General features: G+C 49.2%; 3 protein-coding genes across 3 annotated transcripts in view; 2 read left to right on the top strand and 1 right to left on the bottom strand.

The window, feature by feature from the left end:
* MED12L (mediator complex subunit 12L) overlaps nt 1-23468 on the bottom strand; it is a 119219-nt gene that overhangs the window by 35908 nt on the left and 59843 nt on the right. Inside the window, 1 exon segment of the mRNA XM_068405779.1 lies at nt 376-523. Coding sequence (XP_068261880.1) covers nt 376-523 — 148 coding nt within the window.
* P2RY12 (purinergic receptor P2Y12) lies at nt 1348-4263 on the top strand. Its single transcript, XM_068405784.1, has 2 exons — nt 1348-1392; nt 3228-4263. The coding sequence occupies exon 2, from the start codon at nt 3253-3255 to the stop codon at nt 4261-4263; it is 1011 nt and encodes a 336-aa protein (XP_068261885.1). The 5' UTR covers nt 1348-1392; nt 3228-3252.
* Nucleotides 6894-8509, top strand: P2RY13 (purinergic receptor P2Y13). Its single transcript, XM_068405778.1, has 2 exons — nt 6894-6948; nt 7465-8509. Exon 2 carries the CDS (start codon nt 7478-7480, stop codon nt 8507-8509), a length of 1032 nt encoding a protein of 343 aa, XP_068261879.1. The 5' UTR covers nt 6894-6948; nt 7465-7477.

Below are 23468 nucleotides of genomic sequence, written 5' to 3'. Positions count from 1 at the left end.
TCGAGGTTATTCCCATGCAAAAAGGTGAAACCCAAGAAACACTGAAAATCAGTCACAGAGTTTTACTAGGAGGGGAAGGAGTACGTGTCACTCCCTGGGTGGCATCTCATGTTCCAGGCTTTAGCCTAAAGCAAGTGTTTACAGCCAAGTTGCCATAATGGCAAATACAACCCCGGGGCCCTTGGCCACCCCAGCGCAGCCATAAGGGTCGCCCTCCGTGCTGCAGGACGGGTCAGTGCTTCACCCAGTGACTGGGAAGGGGGTGAAAGCCAAACTACATGATCAACACGCATGGCTCCAGACAACTCGCTGAGCACCTCACAGCTCCCGTGGCCTTCGCTACAGGCTACCGGACAGCAGCGTTAAAGCATTTACCACCCATTTCTGTAGTGCTCTTCTTGTTCAGAATTTTGAGGATGTCTTTGGTAATCTTCTTCAGCTGGTGCCTTGCTTCGTCTCGCTCCTTACCAACGCCATAAAGGAGAATCATGCGCTGGTTACACTCATGACTTGAAGATTCATCCTGCAAAGACCAGACACGAGTGAAGTCTCTCTTCTTTTTTCTGTCCCCACCTGCAGAAACCCAACCCGAGCCCAGACTGCCATAAACAGTAACTAACTCTTCGTCACAAAAAGCACCTCCTGTGGTTATCAGTGTGGAGGAAACAGTGCCAAATTAAATCACTAAAGAGTAGGGTAAAAATACAGAGGGAAAAAATGTAATCAGATATTACAAATTGTGTAGGTATCGATAACGACCGAGTCAGAGGACGCATACAGATGACCCTCCTAACTTAAACACCTGGAGCACTGCTCTGCAAGTCATATACGGTATAAATATTTTGTTCAGTAATACATTTACTTTCTCCAAACTAACCAATCACTGCTTCTTTCAACTACTTCAAAAGTTTTAGAAAAATAAGGCTGTGTACAAAAATAACGCTGAAGAATCACAAGGCAAAAAGGTGGTAGACAGAAGTGCAACTCTACGCTCAGAAAAGTTGCACAGTCTTACAAAATACACGCTCTCCTTTAAAAATAGGGACTCTATTAGTAAGCCAAAAGCAGGAAGTAAACCTCTCATTATTTTTAAAAATTCTATTTCTCTCTCTCTTCTAGAGGAAACAAAAGCAGAAGCACTGAGCGCGTCACCTGGAATTTGCAGCTGTCTCAGAACCCAGTTCAAAGCCAGAGGAAGGTCTAAGCCTCGGAGCTGGGATGCGCAGCTGCTCCTCCAGCCTCTCCTCGCTCCGCGGGACTTACACACTAACACTCCTGCCTGCTCCCACGGCGAAGAGCTAGAGGAACCGCGAACGACCCTCCGCCAGCAGCACTAGCTTCCCACCACAGGAAACACCCAGCCGGGCCACCGCTTCTCAGCAGCGCGCTACGGTAACCCTCTCCTTGATTTTGGGGCGGGGGGAAGGCGTCTCATTTTGCATGCTTCGGGAATACTTATTGCATTAGGATTAGACTTGGCAGCTGAATCTGTTACGTGCTTCAAAGCATAAGCCGATTTATTTCTATCTTACAGATAGAAATAAAACTTTGCAGCTCTGTAGGGAAGATGACGGGGTGTCTGGGCATTGGCTGACAAAGCATCAGCTCCCCCGAGTGCCTTACTTCACAGAGGCAGAGACCATACAGAAATACAGCAATTTTTACAATTGCATCACTACGCACCTGAGAGTCACCCCTTTTGAAATGCAGCACTGGCTGATCCAACAGCTTTCCCAGGCAGCCAGTTTGGATCAGACCTGGTCTGATCATGGTTTTCAGACTAAGAAAAGGTTTTGAGTCCCGTGGCCACCAGCCACTCGGTGTTTGTGGATGACGGCCGGCCGACGCATTCCTGGCTGCGGGGTCTGAGGGGGCTCGGAGGAGCTCAGCAGCCACTTCCCACAGACACCCACCGCAGAGCACGGGAGGCTGCAGCTCCTGCCCAGCTCCCGCGTGCTGGCTCCAGTCAGGGAAGTTTTCAATTTATTTGCAACACAGCACCGGTAAAGCAACTGATTTGGGAAAATGACAGGATAAACTGTCAGACTGGAAGTAAAGGCATACACGAATACCTACATAAATAAAGCTACAAATAAGTTCAGATTTTGCTGGCAAATGTGTAACCACAGAAGTGACAGACGCCGTTAGCTGTCCAAGTGCTAATTACAGAGGGTTGCAGAGCAGGTACTCACCTCTCACTTTCTTCCCCTTGGAAGCAGCAAACAGTGACTTTGTGGGGTGCCACGAACACCCTCTGAGTACCCGGGTGACACGGCGGCAGCCTGTGAGCAGCTGTTCCCGGGGTCTGAGCAGGGGCAGGGAGGGGAAGGCAGGGACCAGCTTCGAGGACAACCAAAAGCGAGGCTGAAGTAACGCCACTGGGAGCGACAGACGGCCGGCCAAGCGGAGTACAATAAAAAGGGGCGTTTGATTCCTTTTCCTTCAGCCCAGCACCGTTAGATCTGCAGTCAACACAAGTGTAAATGCTTGTGTACCAAGGAACACGCAGACAGGGACGTTTCTCCCTCCTCCCTGGGAGGAGAGAGGCACTCTGGGCAGATGTGTGTCAGACCAGCGAAACCACAGCCCGGCCATCCCGCGTGCAGCCTTGTGTGCCTCCACAGCCCCTCCGCCCCACGCAGGCCCACCGGCCCCGCTCTGCCGCCAGGCCATCGCCCGAGGCCGCACAGCTGGGTCAGGCCTGGCAGGGCCAGGGCCCACGGCCCAGCTCGGGCCTTGCGGCCGTACCGCCAGCGGCAGGGCCAGGGGGGCCGGGAGACCCACGTCGGGGCCCCCAGCCCGCACCAGCCAGAGCTGCACCATCACCTACGTGCTTGTGCCAGGGAACAAGCAGCACGATGCCGGCCACGCCGCCCCACAGCCCACCGCCATGGCGGCCCCGTGCCCACGCCTGCCGTGCGGGCCTCGGGGAAGCTGTGTGGGAAGCTCAGGGGGTGAGGGTGGATGCTCGGGGGGGGAGAGGGTGGAAGTTCACCTCAGCATTTCAGCCATGGAAGATCAAGCCAGGCCACCTTCCAAACAGGGCTACATCTAGTGCTCTTCTCCTGTAGAAACCTGACAGCCTCAGTAAAATAAAACACAAGAGCAGCAGGCAAAATCCCCGAAGAAATGTTCCCAACACAAAAACTAAAAGTAGACTAAAAAGGCTGAAGTCTTATGACAGATATAACTCATAATTTCATTTATCTCTTTTTTTTTTTTTTCAGGGAGGGGAGGAAAGACAAACTGCAAATGAAAGCCACAACCAACTTCAGCTACTCTAGTAACTGCACCAGCGATAACAGAATCCGTCAAGTCATTTTTCCTTTGCTTTATACAATTCTTTTCCTGGTGGGTATCACCATGAACGGCCTCGCAATGTGGGTCTTTTTTAAAATATCCAGTAAATCCAATTTCATCATCTTCCTCAAGAACACTGTCATTTCTGACTTGCTCATGATCTTGACTTTTCCATTTAAAATCCTTAGCGATGCAAAGCTGGTGTCATGGGTACTGAGAGGATTTGTGTGCCAGGTCACCCAGGTTGTATTTTACTTCACCATGTACATCAGCATTTTGTTTCTTGGTCTAATAACTATCGATCGCTACCAGAAAGCCTCTTCACCGTTCAGAACATCGACACCAAGGAGCCTTTTAGGTGCCAAGATCCTGTCCACAGCAATTTGGATATCAATGTTTGCTCTTTCATTACCCAACATGATTCTAACAAACAAGAAGAAAACGCCTGAGAACGTCAAAAAGTGTGCTCTCCTGAAATCTGAGTTTGGCTTAGTCTGGCATGAAATCGTAAACTACATTTGTCAACTTATCTTCTGGGTTAATTTAGCAGTCATAGTTGTATGCTACATACTCATAAGTAGAGAGCTGTACAACTCCTATAAAAGGACAAGACATACAGGAAAGGCATCCAAAAAGACTGTAAATCTGAAGGTTTTCATCATTATCGCAGTGTTCTTTATTTGTTTTGTGCCGTTCCACTTTACTAGAATCCCCTACACGTTGAGCCAAACAAGAGACGTTTTTGAATGCTCTGCTCAGAACACCTTGTTTTCCTTGAAGGAGAGCACGCTGTGGCTGACATCGCTGAATGCTTGCCTAGACCCATTCATATACTTTTTCCTTTGCAAATCATTTAGAAAGTCCTTGCTAGACATGCTGTGCAAGCACATAGCATCGTCAGAACTCAGGGCACGGATAAAGGAGCCGAACGAAGGAGACGACACAGACGAGACGCCGGTCTAGAGCCAAGAACTACCCATACCCCTTCTTGGCCACATACATTCACTGGTGGGTGGAAGAATATCTAGAATTTCAACAACTTCTTCAGGAATTGTCCTACAGACGAAGTACAAGCACCCTGGAACCAACATCACTGGCTGCAAAAGTGGTGAAACTAGAAAGCTTGAATAAAACAAGAGCACCACCTGATCACAGCCTCCATGCTTGTCAGAACTGACAGGAAGAAGTTTGAACTTACAGTTGGAGCTGTAAGGAAAAAAATTAGAATAGAGTCATGAAATGCGACAGATGAGATCATGAACTGCAAAGATTTTGCAGAAATAGCTTAACTTGGGCCAGAGCAAACACCATGACAGCACAAGATCCGGGAAATGCAAATAAAAGCCACAGTAAATGTGATTTTTAAATACAGGGAGTTGTCACCTTGTACACAACTGGTAGACAAACAGAAATATAGGACACATGTAGATAAGCTACTTATCTGTGCAGATTTTTGGTAACAGAATAACATTTTGCTTATCTCATTATATGCTTGCAATTCTTAATCCATTGACCAATAATTAATAGCTGTATGTCTGAGGAAATTATTTCATAATCAGGCTTATCTTGATGTGAGTTAAATCTTCAAATACTTCTCCTTACTATAAGAATAAACGAAAATGCACACTTTTATAGAGAACAATATATAATATTAGAAAATATACAAAGACTTAATTTACAGAATACTTAGATCTTAGGGAAAGACAGGCTCATGGTAAAATCTTTACTGATTATTAAAGCAGCTTTTTTGCACGATATAAAAAAATTAACCACTTCCCCTTTTTCATTTGGAAAAGCTGAAAAAAAACTAGGAAAGTCTCTTCTGGTACATAACGTTTTCAGGTATCATAACAACCACACATGAAAAAGATCCCGTATATTTTGTACCTGCACATGCAGAGAGTGCAACAACTACCTGGCAGCTGCTTTTCCTGATCAGATGAGGTGTTCAGACAAGAGATACCACAGCTGTCCACGTACCACGGAGCAGCCACTGACAGGACACGCGGAGGCACTGAGTACCTGCCTCTTTCGGTTAGGAACAGCGTCAAGAGGTCAGTTTGGAAGAAAACGTGGAAGATGCTGCCTTGGACACCAGTCCTGGGGTATTGCAATGGACCATCTCACCTTTATATAGTCCTTGAACGAACACAAGTCAGGTCAGGCAGCTAGGGACACGCCACGCGGATGACGATGGCGAGGGTGACCTTCATCCTGGTCATCCTCACGGCTCTTTGCTCTCTGCCAGCCATTTAACACCGATGGCAGCATGCACACCTACATTAACCAAAACGTAGGTACTAATGCACAAACTTACTGTCAATACAGCTGCGGCCTGAGAACCTCAAAAAGCAATCCATGTCTGCCCACAAGAGGATGGCTTGGACACGCACCATCTCCCACACAGCAGCAAGCAAGGAGCCAGAGCCCTAAGTCACGTTGGTTGACAGGAAAATACAAGACAAATCACATGTTTCAGTTAAACTCACAGAAAAAGTTCTGTTTACAGAGAACTGCACTAGATTCCAACATGACACATAATAAATATGAAGTACACCATGCAGGAGCTTCTGCCGGAACCAGAAAGCAGCTGTAACCAGCACACTGTATCACCTGGCTACACTGATGCTAAAATAAACCAGAAATCCCATTCTGGAGATCAAAAGTCCAGCTCAGGTTCACGTGTCGGTATTAACAGGGTACAGAGGGAAGGTACAGCTTCTGAGTATGGCAGTGCACATGATTTTGTAGCCGAGTAACCAACCCACTTGTCTTCGTTTAGCCCCCACCCAGGGCTAAACACTAACTAGTTGTTCTATCACCCAATATCCCCTCCCCAGCTGAGAAGGGGAAGTGGGAAAAGGAGGGAGACTTGTGGGTTAAAATTTAAACAAAATTAATAAACTAAGGAAAACAATATAAATGCTAATACAACTGACATAAAATTATACTTAGCCCACGGAGTGGTGGCAAGTCCTTGCAGGGATCACAACCATTGAGAAGAGAGGAGGAGGAGAAAGAGGGAGGGGAGAAGAGAGCAGAGCCAAGAGCCCCCTCCCCAGCAGCTTCCCCATTTATAGCACCCCTGAGGTCAATGTCCCAGCACACACCTGGGGCAGCTGCCCTGGGTTTAACTGCTCATGGCCTCGATCACCAGCCACAGCTGGGCACACACTGAAACAGCACAGAACAGAAAAGGGAGTCTGTAATTTTACCCCTGCAAAACCAGGACACCCTTGTAAGGGTGGCTCTGAGCAGACTTCCTGGTCACGCATTTGAGGGCAGCTGGTGCTGTCCAGAACAGGGGAATTCACACACACAGACAAGACTCGGGGCTACATTTGGGGGTTATCCTGGAAAGCCGTCAGGCAACACTCCGTGTTTGCTCATCCCACGTCTCTAAAGAAGCCAAATAGGAACGGCACAGTGTAGAAAGAAAAGCAAGAGCAAACGTGGTGAACTAACCCAGGCGATATATGAAAATGAGGAAGGAAACCACACACCACACCAACAGAAAAAGTCCCATCTTTCTACACATTTCCCCATTCCTAATACTTTGCTCGAGGCTTCTGTCAGTGGAGGAACAGCAGATGAACCGCGGACAGCCAAAGACCCCTCTCTGAAACAGCTGCTGCCAGGTTTGCTCAGGTACTTGCACGCTCGGGGCGTTCACGTGGTGTGACGGGGCACTCGGTCGTCTGGCTGTCAGATGTAAGAGCCTGATAACCAGCAGTGTGCGTCTTATCTTGAAAATGTTATTTAAATCTGTGCTGAGAAAGGGAAAATGGTGTGTGCTTGGTAAGAAATACCAGAGGTCGCTTCCCCAGAAGCACCTTGCTTTTGGGCCACAACTGTAAAATTGCTATTCAATACTAAAACACTTTTCATGTAGAGGCAAATGGTGCTCTAGGCAATCTGCTGTTAGACCTTGCTGTTATATTACCTTAGGCCTCTGTAATGAATATATTCCATTTTAACTTTTCATGAGACATTAGTTTGTAAACAACTTAGATTTTCTACGAACTAAAACAGAAATCAGATCTCTATTTAACAAACGTCCAGGTTTTGTGTTTCTTTGTGTAAACCTGCCAGTCACTGTAAGGACCAGGTAATTTTAAATACAGAATGTTAAGGTTTATGTTTTCTCTCTCCTTTTCACCCAAGTCTATTTCAAACAATGGGAGACTTTGCAAACGAGAGTACTGTCAGTAACTCCAGCGGAGCACCCTCCTCCGCACCTTGCCACCGAGACACCACCGTCACCCACCTGCTCTTCCCAGTACTGTACACACTCGTCTTCCTCCTGGGACTCGTACTGAACAGCCTGGCTTTTTGGGCCTTCTTCCATATTCCAAGCACGTCAACTTTCATCGTCTACCTGAAAAACATCTTAGTTTCCGATTTTATAATGACCCTGATGCTTCCTCTGAAAATCCTGACGGACTCTGGCCTGGGACCATGGCAACTCAAAGCCTTTGTCTGCCGCTTCTCAGCCGTGGTATTCTACGACACCATGTACATCAGCATAGTGCTCCTTGGCCTCATTGCTTTTGACAGATTTCTCAAGATTGTGAGGCCTTTTGGGAAGTTCTGGGTGCAAAACCTGACCTCAGCAAAGATCCTCGCGGGTCTGGTCTGGCTCTTCTTCTTTGTTCTCTCTCTGCCTAACATGATCTTATCAAACAAGAAAGCAACACCCCAGTCCGTGAAGAAGTGTGCCTCGTTGAAGAGTTACTTTGGACTCAAATGGCACGAAGCTGTCAATTATATCTGTCAGTTCATCTTCTGGACTGTTCTCATCCTCATGTTTCTATTTTATATAATTATTGCCAAAAAGGTATACGAGTCTTACATGAAAACACAGAAGAAGGACAACAAGAGCGAAAAAAGGATCAAGGGGAAAGTATTCATCATTTTTACTGTGTTCTTCTTATGCTTTGCCCCCTTTCACTTCAGCAGGGTTCCCTACACTCTGAGCCAAACGACCGCCCGCATGCACTGCCGTCTGCAGAACCAGCTCTTCGTTGTGAAGGAAAGCACTCTGTGGCTGGCCGCCACGAACGTCTGCGTGGACCCCCTGATATACCTGTTCATGTGCAAACCCTTTGTAGACAAGGTGTTATGCAGGAGGGTAAAGAAACTTCGGAAAACAGTTCACACAAACCCCAAAACCGAACTGGACACACCAATGTCTGCTACTGAATCCTGATTCCGCAGCTTCACGCTCCACAGTCTGCGCGTATTCATAGAGAAGTTAAAAAATAATTTTTTTTATTTCTTCTGTAGAAAATTTAAGTGCGGTTGTACTGTAATATTAATACTTAATAAAAATGGCAAAATGGATTTCCCTATTTATGCTCGCTGCTTAGCCTTGATAGGCAAAAAGCTGCCAGCCCTGGCCTAACGCCGATGCCCCCCGCGAGCTGCGCTCTGGCTCACACCACCCTTGCCATGCAAAGCCAGGGCAGCCCGGCCGTGTCCTGGCCGTGCCCGCCCTGCTGCACCCACCCCACAGAGACCTGCGGTGCCTCGGAGGCACTCAGGCCATGTCACAGCCGCCATCGCATCGGTCTGGACAGAAAAATAGCATCAATCGTGCATAGAACTAACAACAATCAGTCTGGAGTCTCACACGGCTCTGCAAAGCGAACGAGAACAGAGGTTTTCCTGATCTGGTCACTACATCATGTCCACCTCACAGCGTACAGACAAACCAGAGCCTGTGAATTAAAATACCTTCATATAACTTAAGACATTCTGTAGAATAATTCTCTCTGCTTTAAACAAAAAAAACCTTCCTTGTTAACACGCAGCTTACTGACTGCGGCTGCTTCCAAGGACAATTTAGCTGTGTTTGGGATTAGAACCCCGAGCTGCTGACTTTGTATGTCAGTAATTCTTACACCGGGTGTCAGCTCGGCTGGCACATTGCAGGGCAGGGAAGAGGAGGAACCATACTTGGCAGAGGGAAGGAGGACACGGCCCCTCCCCACCTCTCTCTCACACACAATTACTTTCCCACCGCCTACACCATTTCACCACCCTTCCTCTCCGCTGCCAGCGGGGACGTCGGTGGAGGATGCAGCCAGCAATGCCCCAGTTCCCCAGAGCACGCTCCTCGGCCAGCCTGGCAGAGGACCCAGGACTGCATCCCCTGCAACGGGCACCCCAGAGCCCCGCAGCACTCACCCCTACCCTACCACTCGCCAGAGGGGAACACCCAGGAATGTCCCCTTGGTGGCACGTTCACCCTTCCCAGTCCCACCGACGGGCAAAGAGAAGGCAGCAAGGACACTGCCTAACCCTCCTTGTCCAGAAAACCCCTCTCCCCCGGCTCACCACACGGCTCGCAGGGCCCTCCCTTAGCTAGCCCACCGGGGCAGTCCACACCGACTGTGCCTGAAGAGAGCCTGCCTTCTAATCCAAAATCCTGGAACTTATTTCACTATTTCAAGACATGAAAGAGAGAACTCCCATCACCCCGCCTGCCCCGTACCCGGACACTCATCCCCGGGACACTGCGGAGCTGGAGTGTGAGAGTCCCCAGCACCTCACTGAGAAAAGTCACGGCCCTTATTAACAACCTTCACTCCTTCTCACGCTCTCCTGCTAGCTTTATACCTTCCCACCAGTGCCAGACGCTTTGATCACCACTTGACTGCTGGTTTTAGAAATTAAGTATTTACAGCAGCCTCATACAATCACGCAGGTTGCTCCACACAGCCTGGTTTTTAGATTACTGTGCATTAATTACATCTGCCTCTGGGATTCCCCAGCCTCTGCCACACAGGCAGATGTATGTCTTATTTAGCAATTTCTACTCGCTCTACCTTCCCCACTAGGTATGTCACATACTTCCCATACCTGTAACACCCTCTTACAACTGGAAACTGAACCAATCCTCAATCCGCTTCCAGCTGGTTCCAAACTTCCCCATAAATCAACGTTATCTCAAACAGTGTCTTCCTCTCGGGATTAAAGGCTGTTCAGGAATTAATTCCTCTCTCCACACACACATAGAGTCTTTAACGGGATTAACTCAGCTACTTTACAAAAGTAAATATATTCAATTCTTAGCTGCTAAAACAGTCACCACTTTAGCCACTGGTTAAAGAACACACGAGGAGTCTGGAAATGTTTCCCTAAGCCTGTTCCTGTAGCACAGCGACTAACAGAGTGACCAGAGCTGACCATCAGGAGATGGTTTGTGAATCAGCTGGGATCTCCCACCAGGCCGGTGCCCACGGAAATCTCCGTTCCTGAACTTTGGGTACATTAGGGAAGAATTTACTGCTTGTAATACCAGGCTCATGTAAGGTGGTGCACACAAGGACTAGGAGCCTGCTTGTAAGGGTGGGTGTAACCACAAAATGGGCTGAGTTGCTCCTTAAATAAGGGGTGTGCCAAAGGTTTCAGAGGAGTCTTAATCATCTGTTTTTCAGCTGCTTCTTTTTAGGTAGGTAAAAGGGAGCCAGAGTTACCAAACTCTGTAGCAGTGAAATGCAAGACGACTGCAAGGACAGGACATCTGGTTGATCCACTTAGAGGAAGAAAGTCCCCTAAATTCTAACATTTGGGATTTTGCACCTTTTTCTGCAAGTTTTTAGATCCCTGCCTCCAGGTGGAAGTAAGAATCGTAACAGTTAAAATGCCTCAAAGTTTAGGTCTCTGCTTTTTAAGGCTCAAAAAACCAATCAAAGCAATATTTTATATTTTGCACCTGACCCAAATGGAGACGTGTTTCGAGAACAGACTTGTCTCGGAGACGAGGAAGCCAGGAGCCTAGAGCAGAGGCAGAGCACCAGCAGCATGCCATAGAAAGCTGCTCTTCTGGGCTCTCCAGATTTCTCAGTGCAGTCAAGGAATTGATGTAATTCAGTACAGTTTACCAGCGTACTCGATACAACAGTCACCATTCTTCCAAATCTGTTTTTTCTCCCCACGTAACTCGAAAAGGCTGGTGCTGACACTCGGGAGCTGCTGGGGGAAACCTTTGTTTTCCCTAGATCCAGCAGCAGAGCAAAGCCGTGTAGCATTTCCACCTTAGGTGTGCTTGCTCCAGTCCACCACCACCATGAGGCAGCAGCGGGGCTCGTCCTTCCCACGTCCAAACCTTCACTGGCTTGGCTTCTCTACACTCCAGACTAGAAGCAAGAGACAACCCAGAAACTGGAAAACTGGCACCAGGCCTTAAACTTGTTCAGACAAATGAACCTTTCAGGCTCCTGTGGTCCAGGATTCACACAAAAACTACTGGCGCTTGTTCTACACCTTTTTACAGGTTGTTGGGTTCTCAAAGGGGGAACTACAGGGCACTACACAGCCAAGCTTTGTAGGAAATCAATCTTATTTGTGTACGCAAAGGCTTACAGGTATTTCTTTGTATTTTTTCTTTTACTCACGTTTCAGAACAAGGAAATATGTCCTACCTTTGCCTAACACACGCATCATCTGGCCTTCCACATTTTGTACCAGACTGCCTCTGCTCGGAGGGACAGCAAGTTAATTCCTGAATGCCTAAAGACAAATTCTGCACTTCATACATGTCCCAACTCCCGCGCACAGCAACGTACATCACTCCAAGGCTCCTACAACTCTGAGTACTGAGAAAGCTCTCATAACATACAGCAGTACTTCAGTTAATTAGAAATGCAAAACAACAATTTACATCTGGAACAAGAGCTGGGAGGCAAAGCAAGCAACCAAGATATTACCCCTGCGATGACACACAAACACCCAGAGCCAGCAGGTCGCATGTGGAAGGGTACAGACAGGCTGAGGCAGCCAAGGTGTCACTCCAGGTCACCCACCAGCATAATGCAGGCAACTCGAGGACAGAGGGAAAAGAGAAATGAGCTTTTTAAAAGTCAGTTCTCAATTAGCTCCTTTCCTCCCTCCTTCCCTTTCAGTGACAGCCACCAAACCAGTGACCGAAGTGACCACCTAAGGCAAGGGGAAGGGCCAAACTCTTCCAAGACACTTCCACTGACAAAGCACCTCCATCTCGCACATCTGAAGGTGTAACGCTGGAGGAATCCTCCCGTGTTGCAAGCTCTGATCATCTTACCGCTTTCTATGTCTAAAGAAAAGAAAAAGCCAGTCTCGTGTATTACCCAGGAGGCCAATTTGCTTTAAAAATAACCCTGTAGCTCGTATTGCTAAATGTGATAGTAAAGGAGCTTTACAATGAAGCAACACAGTAATTGTTGTAATAACGTTGTTCAGGCTCTTATGAAACCTGCGAATTGCTCTCTAATCACCCAAACACAAAAAGGGACAGTCAGCCTTTAAACAGTGTGAACAACAGTGAAGTTATAGACTAGCCTTCAGCTTTGCCTCACATCAGAGCTGCGCCGTCCTTGCGCGCTGTTTTACGACAAGCTCCACAGCATTTCCTTCTCATGGGGCGGCCAGTCCTGACTTGCTCCAGCCTGAGAACAGCTGAACAACACGGCTGAACTCACAGCCTGCCAGGGGATGATGCTATGGCAGGGGTTTCTAACCCATCCAGTTTTAGCAATACACCAAAATACATTTGGTGTATTTTAGAGAAATATATTTTAGAGAAAAGTTAATGTGCCATTGCACTGCATTTAAAAAAACAAACAAAAAAAACACTGTCATGTAGATTTTATGGAGCTATTATTTGACCACTGTTAACACACACACTTCGGTGTGTGGGCTCCATTCCCAGAGCGCCAACTATTAAACTCTTGAGTTTCTGTAAGAAATTAACTTATATTTTTTAAACATTTAATTTTTCACTTCCAATTTCTTCCCCTCTTCCCCATGACGCGTCCTACAGCACTGTTTCTTCGACCCAACCGTTAGAAGTGCCTGAAGAAAAACAGCACAGGTCAAACCATAACACACCATTGTGCCGTGTCCAGATGGAGACCAGAGAAGTGGACACATCTGCCAGCACCGCCCAGCCACAGGAGAATCACAGAATCAATCAGGTTGGAAGAGCCCTCTGGGATCATTGAGCCCAACCATTGCCCTGACACCACCATAGCAACTAGACCAGGGCACTAAGTGCCATGTCCAGTCTTGTCTTAAACCCCTCCAGAGATGGTGACTCCACCACCTCCCTGGGCAGCCCCTTCCAATGGCTAATGACCCTTGCTGAGAAGAAATGCTTCCTAATGTCCAACCTGAACCTCCCCTGGCCAAGCTTGAGGCTGTGTCCTCTTGTCCTGTCGCTGGAGAAGAGGCCGACTCCCACTGCGCTACAACCTCCCTTCAGGTAGTTGTAGACTGCACTAAGGTCACCTCTGAGCCTCCTCTTCTCCAGGCTAAACACCCCCAGCTCCCTCAGCCATTCCTCGTAGGTCAGACCCTCCAGACCCTTCACCAGCTTGGTTGCCCTCCTCTGGACTCGCTCCAACACCTCAACATCTCTCTTGAAGTGCGGGGCCCAGAACTGGACACAGGATTCAAGGTGCGGCCTCACCAGTGCCGAGTACAGAGGGACGATCCCTTCCCCAGACCGGCTGGCTGCACTATTCCTGATAGAGGCCAGGATGCCATTGGCCTTCTTGGCCACCTGGGCACACTGCTGGCTCATGTTTAGCCAGCTGTCGATCAGCACCCCCAGGAGCAGCTGACAAGACCATCAGCCAGGCACATACTCCTGTCTTACACAGGCTCCACTCAGAACAGAGAACTGGAGCACCACAAGTAACGTTAGGGTGGAAAATGACTGAGAGTCACTGAGGAGGTGAACCAAAAATTGAAGGAAAACCAGAAGGCACCGTTAGTCTAGAAACAGGAAAAGCAGCTGCTAAACACTGGAGCACAAGGGACAGCTGAAGAAGGTGAAGTGGTGGCTGGCCCACAGTGTCCTACAGAGCCATGCGCTGGGCCTGAGAGAGGTAGAGACTTCAAGTCTCCTCTCCCTAACTACAGAAAAAGCCTTCTCCACCCTCGGGTGATGCGACGTGTACACCCCACCACGTGCATGCAACAGGGACCATCACTTAACGTCAGAACATCCACCACCTCAGATCAATTTTGCAGCTTGCAGTGATATAGCTAAAAACACGACAGAAGCGTAACACATGTTCCTGCTGGCTGCGTTTGCAGTGTCTGTTTTGCCTTGCAAAAGCTGGTCTCCGAAGGTGAGCCGTGTCAGAAGTCTCCTACGATGAGGGACTGACGTGAGGGGTCCTGAGGCCAGTGGGAGTTTCCCGGTTTACCCCCAGCAGCGATGTGGAAATGAGCCCAGGGCCCCCGGGCACAGGGCCGGGGGGAGCTGCCCACCAGCACGGGGAGGCAGCCGGGTGGACAGGCAGTCTTACCCAGCACCGTGACAGTAACACGTGTGCAGTAAACAGACAGTCTAGTCATTTTAGCTGAAATATTTAGTTACAGACTTAACATTTTGCTTTCAACCTACACACTATTTAGGAGAGAGGATCTGTTGGAAGCACAACACTAAAGATGTCTAAGTATAGTCAAATTAATAATTGCCATGACAATCTCGATTAGCAGATATTTGCATCTATCCAGCACCAGATTTACCGTATTAACCGACAGGCAGAGGCACGGCCGCGCAGGCTGCTGGCAAACACGGCTGCTTGCAAGGGCTCCCTGCGAAGCTGCTGCCTGCAAGAGGCACCAACCCACCTCCCAGGTGAATCAGCGTCTGCGTCCCGGGCGCCCGCGCCGCGGCGAGCCAGGAAGCGCGTGGGAGCCGCTCACCTACCCGGCATGTGAGTCATTCCCAGGAATGAGAAAGCCAGTTGCGCCAGTTGCTCCTGGCCAGGGGAATTTTGACTCTCTGATCAGGTATCGCAAAAAAAAAGCCATCGGAAGCCAAAAAGCTTACTTGCAGATATGGTTTGTTTAACCACCTTATCGCAGGAAACGCTCCCGTGCCTGCTGTAGTTTCAGGATGCATTCTGGAGGAGTCTAAGGCGCTTTGGAGATGCAGCTCAGAGACAAGCGGAAGGCGACAATGGTGACAGGTAAGAGACCTTTGAGCATCTGAAAAGCATTTGATAAGTCGTTCTGTGGATCTTGCTCTTAATCGCCCTCGAGTGAAAACAGGAATTAAGATTCAGTTGCTAAAAAACAGACTTGGAAGCATGAAGCGAATATCAGATCAATTAAAAGTGTGAAAAGTTCTCGAAATAGCGAGACTTTGCGAACCTTTTATTCATTCTACATTAAATGTTACTCGTTATCTTTTTCCCAATGGCAAAAAAAATTGGTTTTCTACTAATTATTCCTTCTAAGATAGGAATCGAAGGGCAGGAGGGTTCGTGGTTTCACTAACTTACTTCCTAACAGAGCTTAATTCATATCAAGTAAGATTCATTAACTATAACATCTGAAATTGGTATGAGAGCTTTGTACCTGTATTCCTTTTCACCTCTTTCAGTGAAGGAAAGCATACGTGAATTCTCTTAATTATATTATACAGAATAAAGGTTCTCTTCCTTCATGCCTCACTCGGATCATGTTAAAACTTGTCAGGTTCACTGGAAAAACCACATAGCTCTGAACAAGCAACTTACAAACTATATGTCTGATTAGTCTCAAAGTTTGGGAAATATATAAGGCACTTTCGAAAACCTACATCACTTAAGGAGTATTTTAGGTTGCAAAAGGTGTTCTTGGCTAGGAAGAGCTGAAAGCAGCAGTGCAGTTACAGGTTTTGTGTAAAAACGCCTTGCCACTCGTGCGTTACAGGGACCGCAGACGTCTGCCTCCTCATTACGTACGCTCGGTCTGGGAACTCTGGTAGCATTTCACCCTTTTTCCCACCTTTTGAAAGAAGATTCTGCAATCTTCCTTTAAAAAGGGAAACCAGGAAACTCGGGCGAGCGTCCCTGGTTCACTCCCAGCAGCACAGGCCCGATCCCACGCCAGCCGCCGGCATTTCCGCGGCGATGAGCCCGCTCCGGCGGGCACCTTCCCCTTGGGGCAGGCAGCCCGCGCTCGGGCACCAGCCAGACCTTCTCCTGCCTCCCCATCCGTGGGGACGGCCCCGTGGGAGCTGGCAGCACCTGGGGACAGCCCCCGGCGTGGGGGACGTGGGGCAGCTCTTGCAGGAGGGAGAGGAGAGCAGGGGAGCAGAGGAGGGGAGAGGCCGAAGGGCGTGTGAGAAACAAGCAGCACATTTTCAGCGGCACCAGCTGCCGGTTCCTCCTCGCTCGCTCCCTGCGGAGGGTTGCCTTTCCCAGCTCAGCCCTGCTGTCTCATCCTGGCTCCCTCCCTAGCTGCCGGGGCCCCCCCGGGGCAGGGAGGGAGCGGGGAGACCAGCTCGCCCAGCACCTGCACCCCGCAGCATCACGTGCTGGCAGCACCCGCGCCGGGTGCCGGGGCACCAGAGCTGCCAGGGCGTCGGGAGCTGCCTGGCCCCACGGATCTGAGCTGAGCCGGGAGGACACGGGGGCACGGTGGCCAGACAGGGAACGAGCACCAGGAGGGAGGCGGCAGGTCACAACCTGGAGTTTGTCCGACGCCGAAGCAGCCCTTCCGAGGCTGGATGCTCCTTCCCACCCGGGAAGCCTACTCCCCTCACTGCACGTAGCCCCGGAGGAGGTACACCCAGGAAGAACTGAACGGGGAAGCTCCTTCTCCTCTTCTTAGGACAAGTCACTCGCTCACCTCCGCACATCGAGGTTCAGAATGAACTCCTCTTTGGCCAAGCGAGCACTAGGGAAAAGTCAGTCAAGACACCTGCAGTAAGACCACAGCACTGAACCTGAAGTGTGCAATATTTATTAGAAGTTTGGAACTAAGTAAAAACGCACCTGACATAAACCAAGAGCTCCAGACCCACCGTACTGCTGTCAGCTACCAGGGCTCCGTAGGAAACCAGGCTGCAAGAGACACTGACCCCAGAGAAAGCACTAGAGGAAGTCAGCGATAATAATTCCTACGTTTCAGCTGTCTTAACCCACAGAATCAGTCAGGTTGGAAGAGCCCTCTGGGATCATCGAGTCCAACTATTGCCCTGACACCACCATGGCAACTAGACCAGGGCACTAAGTGCCATGGCCAGGCTTTTCTTAAACCCCTCCAGAGATGGTGACTCCACCACCTCCCTGGGCAGCCCCTTCCAATGCCTAATGACCCTTGCTGAGAAGAAATGCTTCCTAATGTCCAACCTGAACCTCCCCTGGTGAAGCTTGAGGCTGTGTCCTCTTGTCCTATCACTAGTAGTATCTTGTCCTAACCCTTCCCAATGTAAAAAATTACAGTACCTTCTTAAAAAAAAAACAAAAACAAAAAACCCCCCCCTCACACCCTCGACGACCAAAAGCAGGTTTCCACATCTGACCAACACTGAGCCTCACATGAGATACTACAATAACCACTACTTGTTTTTCCTGGGGGAAATGTCAGTGACGTATCAAAGTGACAACCAACGACGAGCCGTATAAATCGGGCTTATATCACCTTCACTGCAGCAGCAGCAGCTTCTGCCACTACCTGAGGAACAGCCAAGAGCTGGTGAAGCAGCTGGGTCAGAGGAAGAGCAGCAGCTCCCCGCAGCCGGCACCCTGAAACCCTGCCCAGGGTTTGCAGTCCGTCCGTCCCCTAGAACAGCAACAGAGCGGGGACTCTCCAGGCTGCTCATGAAATATTGGGGTCGCACCAGGCTGAACTTCTCCCAGTCACACCCCAAAATCCCCACGTCCTTCTCCTTCCGCTTCAAAACTGTGTTGCTGCAAGCAGCTAACACGGTTATTTGTGTCGCAGCAATATACAGTGAAGCACAAGCAAACCCAGCTGACAACAGCAGAGGAGGATTTTTTTTGTCCTTTTGCAACGTGAATTAGAACTGCATGTAAAAAAATCAACAGGAATTGTTTCAATGCGAAGTAAAACACCTAAAAGTGGGACTGGAATTAAAAGTTTAAATGGCACTGTCTACCTGTAGGTACCAATAATGATTTTTTCCCCCACAAGATGTTTTTTCACAGTATCCCCTGTAGCATTTGAGAGATGTGGCAGCTGCACAATAGCCAGAGCTACAACGGCTGAAGGAGCAATGCAATCAGTCACGTACCTTCAATTTTTCCCTTTGTGACCCAGACATCTTGACTGGTTTTAAAATTTCATTATGAGCTTTTTAACTTAATGTTTTCTCATTGCATAATACCAATAATCATACCTAAAAGCTATTATTTTCAGCAAAAAACTCCAACAAATCTAACCTGCCGCCCAAGAGTCCTTGCCTCACAGGCACGCTGCAGAGCAGAGGCCTCTCGGGAGGTCTGTGCGGTGCAGGGCAGCCCGGGGAGCGGCTGTGGCACGGCACGGCACGGCACGGCACAGCACGGCATGGCACAGCACGCTGCAGCAGCGCCGAGCAGAGCAGCCGGCTGCCTGCTCGCCTGGGCAGAAGCCAGCCCCTCTGGACAGAGCTCAAGACCACCCAAGCACCACATGCTGGAACTTAACCTCCAGTTCTTGCTTTTTGCCCAGACTGCTGTGTTTATGAAATTTTAAATTTAAAATATTAAGACTTGGGGATAACAAAGCACCCTGGGTAAGGAAGGAACAGCCCGTGGATCTGGAGGGTGATTATCTGACCAAGATCTCCACGCTGCCTGCTGTGCCAGGAACAGAGCCCGGGAAAACACGAGCAGAACAGGGACAGGAAGGCTGGGAGAGAAGCCTGTGAAGAGATTAAAAGAGGGAAACGTTGAAGTTATTCTGGAGAAATACCTGTAAATATGAGCCTGCTTCTGGCCTCCCCCTTGGAAGGGAAGAGTAGAAATGTGTTTGGTTTTGTGTGTTTGGGTTTTTTTTAATTACCATGAGGGTATTCAAGCCCTGGAACAGGTTTCCCAGCGAGGCTGTGGAGTCTCCATCCTCGGAGACACTCACCTCCTGCCCAGCCACGGTGCTGCTCAGCTGATGCTGCTGATGCTGGAGCTGCTGGGGCTCAGGACGGAGCTGACACGAGCGCAGGCGGAGGGTAACCGGACAGCAGCGAGCGGGCGGTGTGCTGGGGAGAGGCCAGGAGCGCAGCGCTCAGACCCTGGGGACTGCCACCCACACCTCACCTCGCTGAGAGGGCTGCGCGGGGAAGGCGCCCCTTGTGTGGTGTATTCTTAACAGGATCCAAAGAAAGGAGCTCCACAGGGTTACAGTGCAGCTTCCACCATCAGCGGGCCTTGTGCAACCAGAAACAACCATCAGCAGCAGCTTCTAGAAAGACGCAAAGGCAACATTCCAGAGCTAATCCTTTCCTCCTGTCTAATTAGAGGCTGCCCTGCTGAGAAAACATTAATTATCCCAACTCTGCCAACCATTGCGTTGTGCTCTTTTTTTTTTTTTTTAAAAAAAAAAGGAAAAGCAAGCAATTGCAACCCAGCTCCTCTCCCACCAGCAATGGCCATTCACCTGCTGCCCACTGGGACACCATTTCTTCTACAGAAAGGACCGGCCAACGGCTGCAGCCGGCCTCCAACGAGCAAACAGAGCAGTCTGCAAAACACACAAAGAGCAAATGTGCAACAGTAGTTTCTGCTTTTTGGTCATGAAAAATGCACGTGCCTGTCGTTAACGCCAGGAAGGACTGGGAAGCATTTCTTCAACATCACGTAGGAACTACGATGCATATTCAAGAGGCAAGAGAATTCACACATCTTAAAAAATAAACAGTCTTACAGTAATGATTAACATCATCTACTAGATTTTGTAACCTCTGCATAGAAAATCTGATTCAAAATAATTAATATTAATCCATGAACTTTTAATGAGGAACAGCTCCAAAGACCGGAAAAAGAACAAACTTGCTAGTTCAGGCAGCATCCCAAACAGGTCAGCGTTACCCCAGGAAATATGGGTTCATAATCATTCACTTGAAATGAGAATTAATGATTACTTTTGGACAAAATATTCCAACAATGACTCTGAGAAAATTAGATATGTCCAAATAATTTTTAAGTGAGGAAACCATGTCATCCTAAGGGCACACTCCCCCACAATTGAGAATTTTGCGTATTAAACAGTATTATTTAATGCTTAACTGCAGCACCCTGCTACACCCAGCTCAGGCTCTCCTGCAACTGCAAACAGCTGAGTTACAGGAGCAAAGCGGTGTGAGACCTCAGGGAACACCTACAGCAAAGCAGGGGCAGACCCATGTAGAAAGCATAAATGAGCACGTTTAGCTGGTGGCTCAGATGCAAGGTCATATAAAAAGGCCCAGGAAAGCCTAAACCCCAAGTTCCAGTAAGCGACTGGGGGAAGCTCGATCGGTTACGGGAATGGGGTACAGAGAGCTCTTCTCGGAGACACCTCTGGGGCAAAGCGACGGCGGGGAAGGAAGTGTGTGAGCAGCGTGTCCCAGCACGGCTGCGGAGGGGCCGCTCGTCCCACGGGCGCTCGGCAGAGGCTCCAGGGGGGGCAGCTCCCCAGCACCGGCACCGCACGCCTGCGGCAGGATGGGGCAGGGACGGGGGGATCCTGGAGGCAGAAGCAGCTGCTCCACCGGCCGAAGGCAGACGGGAGCAGGATGCACCGCAGCTTGCCCGGCGCCAGGACGCTGTGCTGTTCAGAGACGCGTGAGAGAATTGAGGGGAAGTTCAAGGAGGAACCTGAAAACCAGCGAGGGGGTTTTGTACCAGAGGCCAAAGCAGACGAGAAGCTTTGTGAGCAGAGGCAGTGGTTCCTCTTTCTGGATATGACTGAGCAGACCAGCACCGTAAGCCACAGCTGGAGACAGTTATACCCCAGTTCAGTCTGGCAGCGGTACAGGGCACTGGCATGCGCTGTCTGCACGCCCCTCCGCCACCACCCTCCCAGCAAGGCGGGCACCGGGAGCTAAGGGCACGAAGCTCCACGGAGGGCTATTTTCACCCTCTCCCCAGCCACCCCATGGTGAAGCAGTTCCCAGTTTGAAGCCGCCAGCACGTGCCAGGCTGTTGAGTCAGACACGCGGGGTGGTGGACACCAGCGCTGAGCTCAGCCAGCCTTCAGCAGGCACGCAGCAGTGGGCACCCGGGGACTCCAGCACTGGAGCAGAGCATGGCTGAGGTGGGGGCACATCAGGAGCCCCCCAGCCCACCCCAGGCAGGGCCAGCAGCACCAGGCTGTGGGGCCGTGCCCAGTCGGGAGGTTCAGGTTGGACATTAGGAAGCATTTCTTCTCAGAAAGGGTTATTAGACATTGGAAGGGGCTGCCCAGGGAGGTGGTGGAGTCACCATCTCCGGAGGGGTTTAAGACAAGACTGGACATGGCACTTAGTGCCCTGGTCTAGTTGCCATGGTGGTGTCAGGGCAACGGTTGGACTCAATGATCCCAGAGGGCTCTTCCAACCTCATTGATTCTGTGATTCTATATCTCCTAGGATGGAGATCCACAGCCTCCTTGGGCAACCTGCACCCATGTTTGACCACCCTCACAGCAAAAAAGCATTTTCTTGTGCTCAGATGTGATTCTGAGCAGGAAGAGCCGGGCTCCCCGCCGCCAGGTCACTGTGCAGCCTGCAGGAGCCCCGAGCCTGCTCCGGCCCAGCCCGAGCCACCCAGCTCTGCAGATGGAAGACGCTACACGTGGTGTCGGAGCACATCTGCACGCAGCATGGCATCTCCCAGCACAGCTGGCACAGGAGCAGAGCTCCACAGACAGGGATGCGACAGCCAGAAAATCCAAAGATAAGGAAGTGTGCAGAGCACGAGAGAGTGAGAGGTGCAGAGTCCCTCGCTGGAGGCACAAGCCCCGACAGGAACATCAGGTTATCCCACTGTGCAGTAACAGCATTAACAGAGACACCAAAACTGAGATGGGCAATTTTTAAAGGCCTCCAAGGAAGGAAAAGCTGGTAGTGTCCTAGTTCTTGGGATTGGGCTCTCTTTTAGTGATAAATAAGATAAATAGATGCAAGCAGGGAAAACCAGGCCATTGAGGCTTGCTCAGGCGATGCAGTGTGGGAGGGGACTGACACACAGACGGGAGCAGGGAGGCAGGCGCCACTCGTCTGCTCGCAGCAGCTTTATGCACACACACACTTACCCTGCAGCCTGCACCGATGCTTTTTTCCCCTAAATCTTTACAATTAACTCAGTGATTCGGTTCTGATGGGCAACAGAAAAGAACACAATTGTAGCCAGCCAACAGCAAATTTTATACACTGCCTCACATTTCTATTGTTCACATTAATTCTGTCATATACCAAACTTTATGGTGACGGAGGCAGGTTGACTGGCGAGGAGTCACACATCAAAAAGTGATGTGCTCAACTAAAAAAAAACTATCACTTCAAACTCTGCAGCCCTATGACCTAGAATATCTCGTCTAGTTCACAACGAGGATTTTCTAATTTTTAAAAAAGTTGTTAAAAAGATGAAAAAAGAGCAATCAGATTTGTGGATACAGAATTTCTTTAACCAGTGAGGCCACTTAAAGCCTTAGTCACTAGAAAAACTATACAGTCATTCCCTGCCCATGTGACACCGAAGTCTGCCGTGCAGCCTACTATTTAATTTCTCACCTGAGGTTATATCAGTCATGCCTATAAACCAGTCTATCAACATTAGCAGCAGCAGATTACCTCATCTGTGAAACAGTATGTACTTAACTTATATTTAATGCAGTTGACAGCCTTTAGGGGAAAGGATAGAAAAAAACCCAACCACCAAGTGCATAACTACAAGAAGTAAAAAGTATTCTGGGTTTAAAAGCTACCTGAATAAAGGAGCAGCTTCTACTGCATCTTCAAAACCATCCAAGCAGAATGTATTTATATGGAAGAATGAGACAACTGGTTAGGATTAAATTGGTCAGAAGAAATGTGTCCAGAGAACTGGACAAGGAGTGGAAAACCAACGTTGCCCAGCACAGAAGCACCATCTTCAAACAAGTAAAAAAGCCACTATCAGAGTGCACAGTCATAAAATATCTTAAAATACTCTTTAAAGAGAAGGCAGCCTTCATCTCCCATTCCAAGAGAATACAGGGAACAGGGTGAATCCTCCATAACTTTCTTCCTGCCCCTGGAGTCTGCAATGTAGTGATCTCTATCAGAAAAAATGAAGCTTCTGGAGTACAGGGATACACCAGATTTGACCGAAACAAGCCTTGCTCACCCACCTTAGCACGTCACTAATGATGCCACACTACAAGTGCTCTGTCTACCACAGCACCCCTCAGCATGACAGACTTTGGTAGGAAACTATGGAAACTCCTCTGGACTGGTG

This window comes from Nyctibius grandis, chromosome 8 (genome assembly GCF_013368605.1).
Source record: "Nyctibius grandis isolate bNycGra1 chromosome 8, bNycGra1.pri, whole genome shotgun sequence".
NCBI lineage: Eukaryota > Metazoa > Chordata > Aves > Nyctibiiformes > Nyctibiidae > Nyctibius > Nyctibius grandis.
The sequence above is the reverse complement of the archived record's forward strand: the minus strand, read 5'-3'. Positions and strand labels throughout refer to the sequence as shown.

Excerpts from the sequence above, each read along its gene's own strand:
- P2RY12 (XM_068405784.1), top strand. The coding sequence starts at position 3,253 with ATGAAAGCCACAACCAACTTCAGCTACTCTAGTAACTGCACCAGCGAT.
- P2RY13 (XM_068405778.1), top strand. The coding sequence starts at position 7,478 with ATGGGAGACTTTGCAAACGAGAGTACTGTCAGTAACTCCAGCGGAGCA.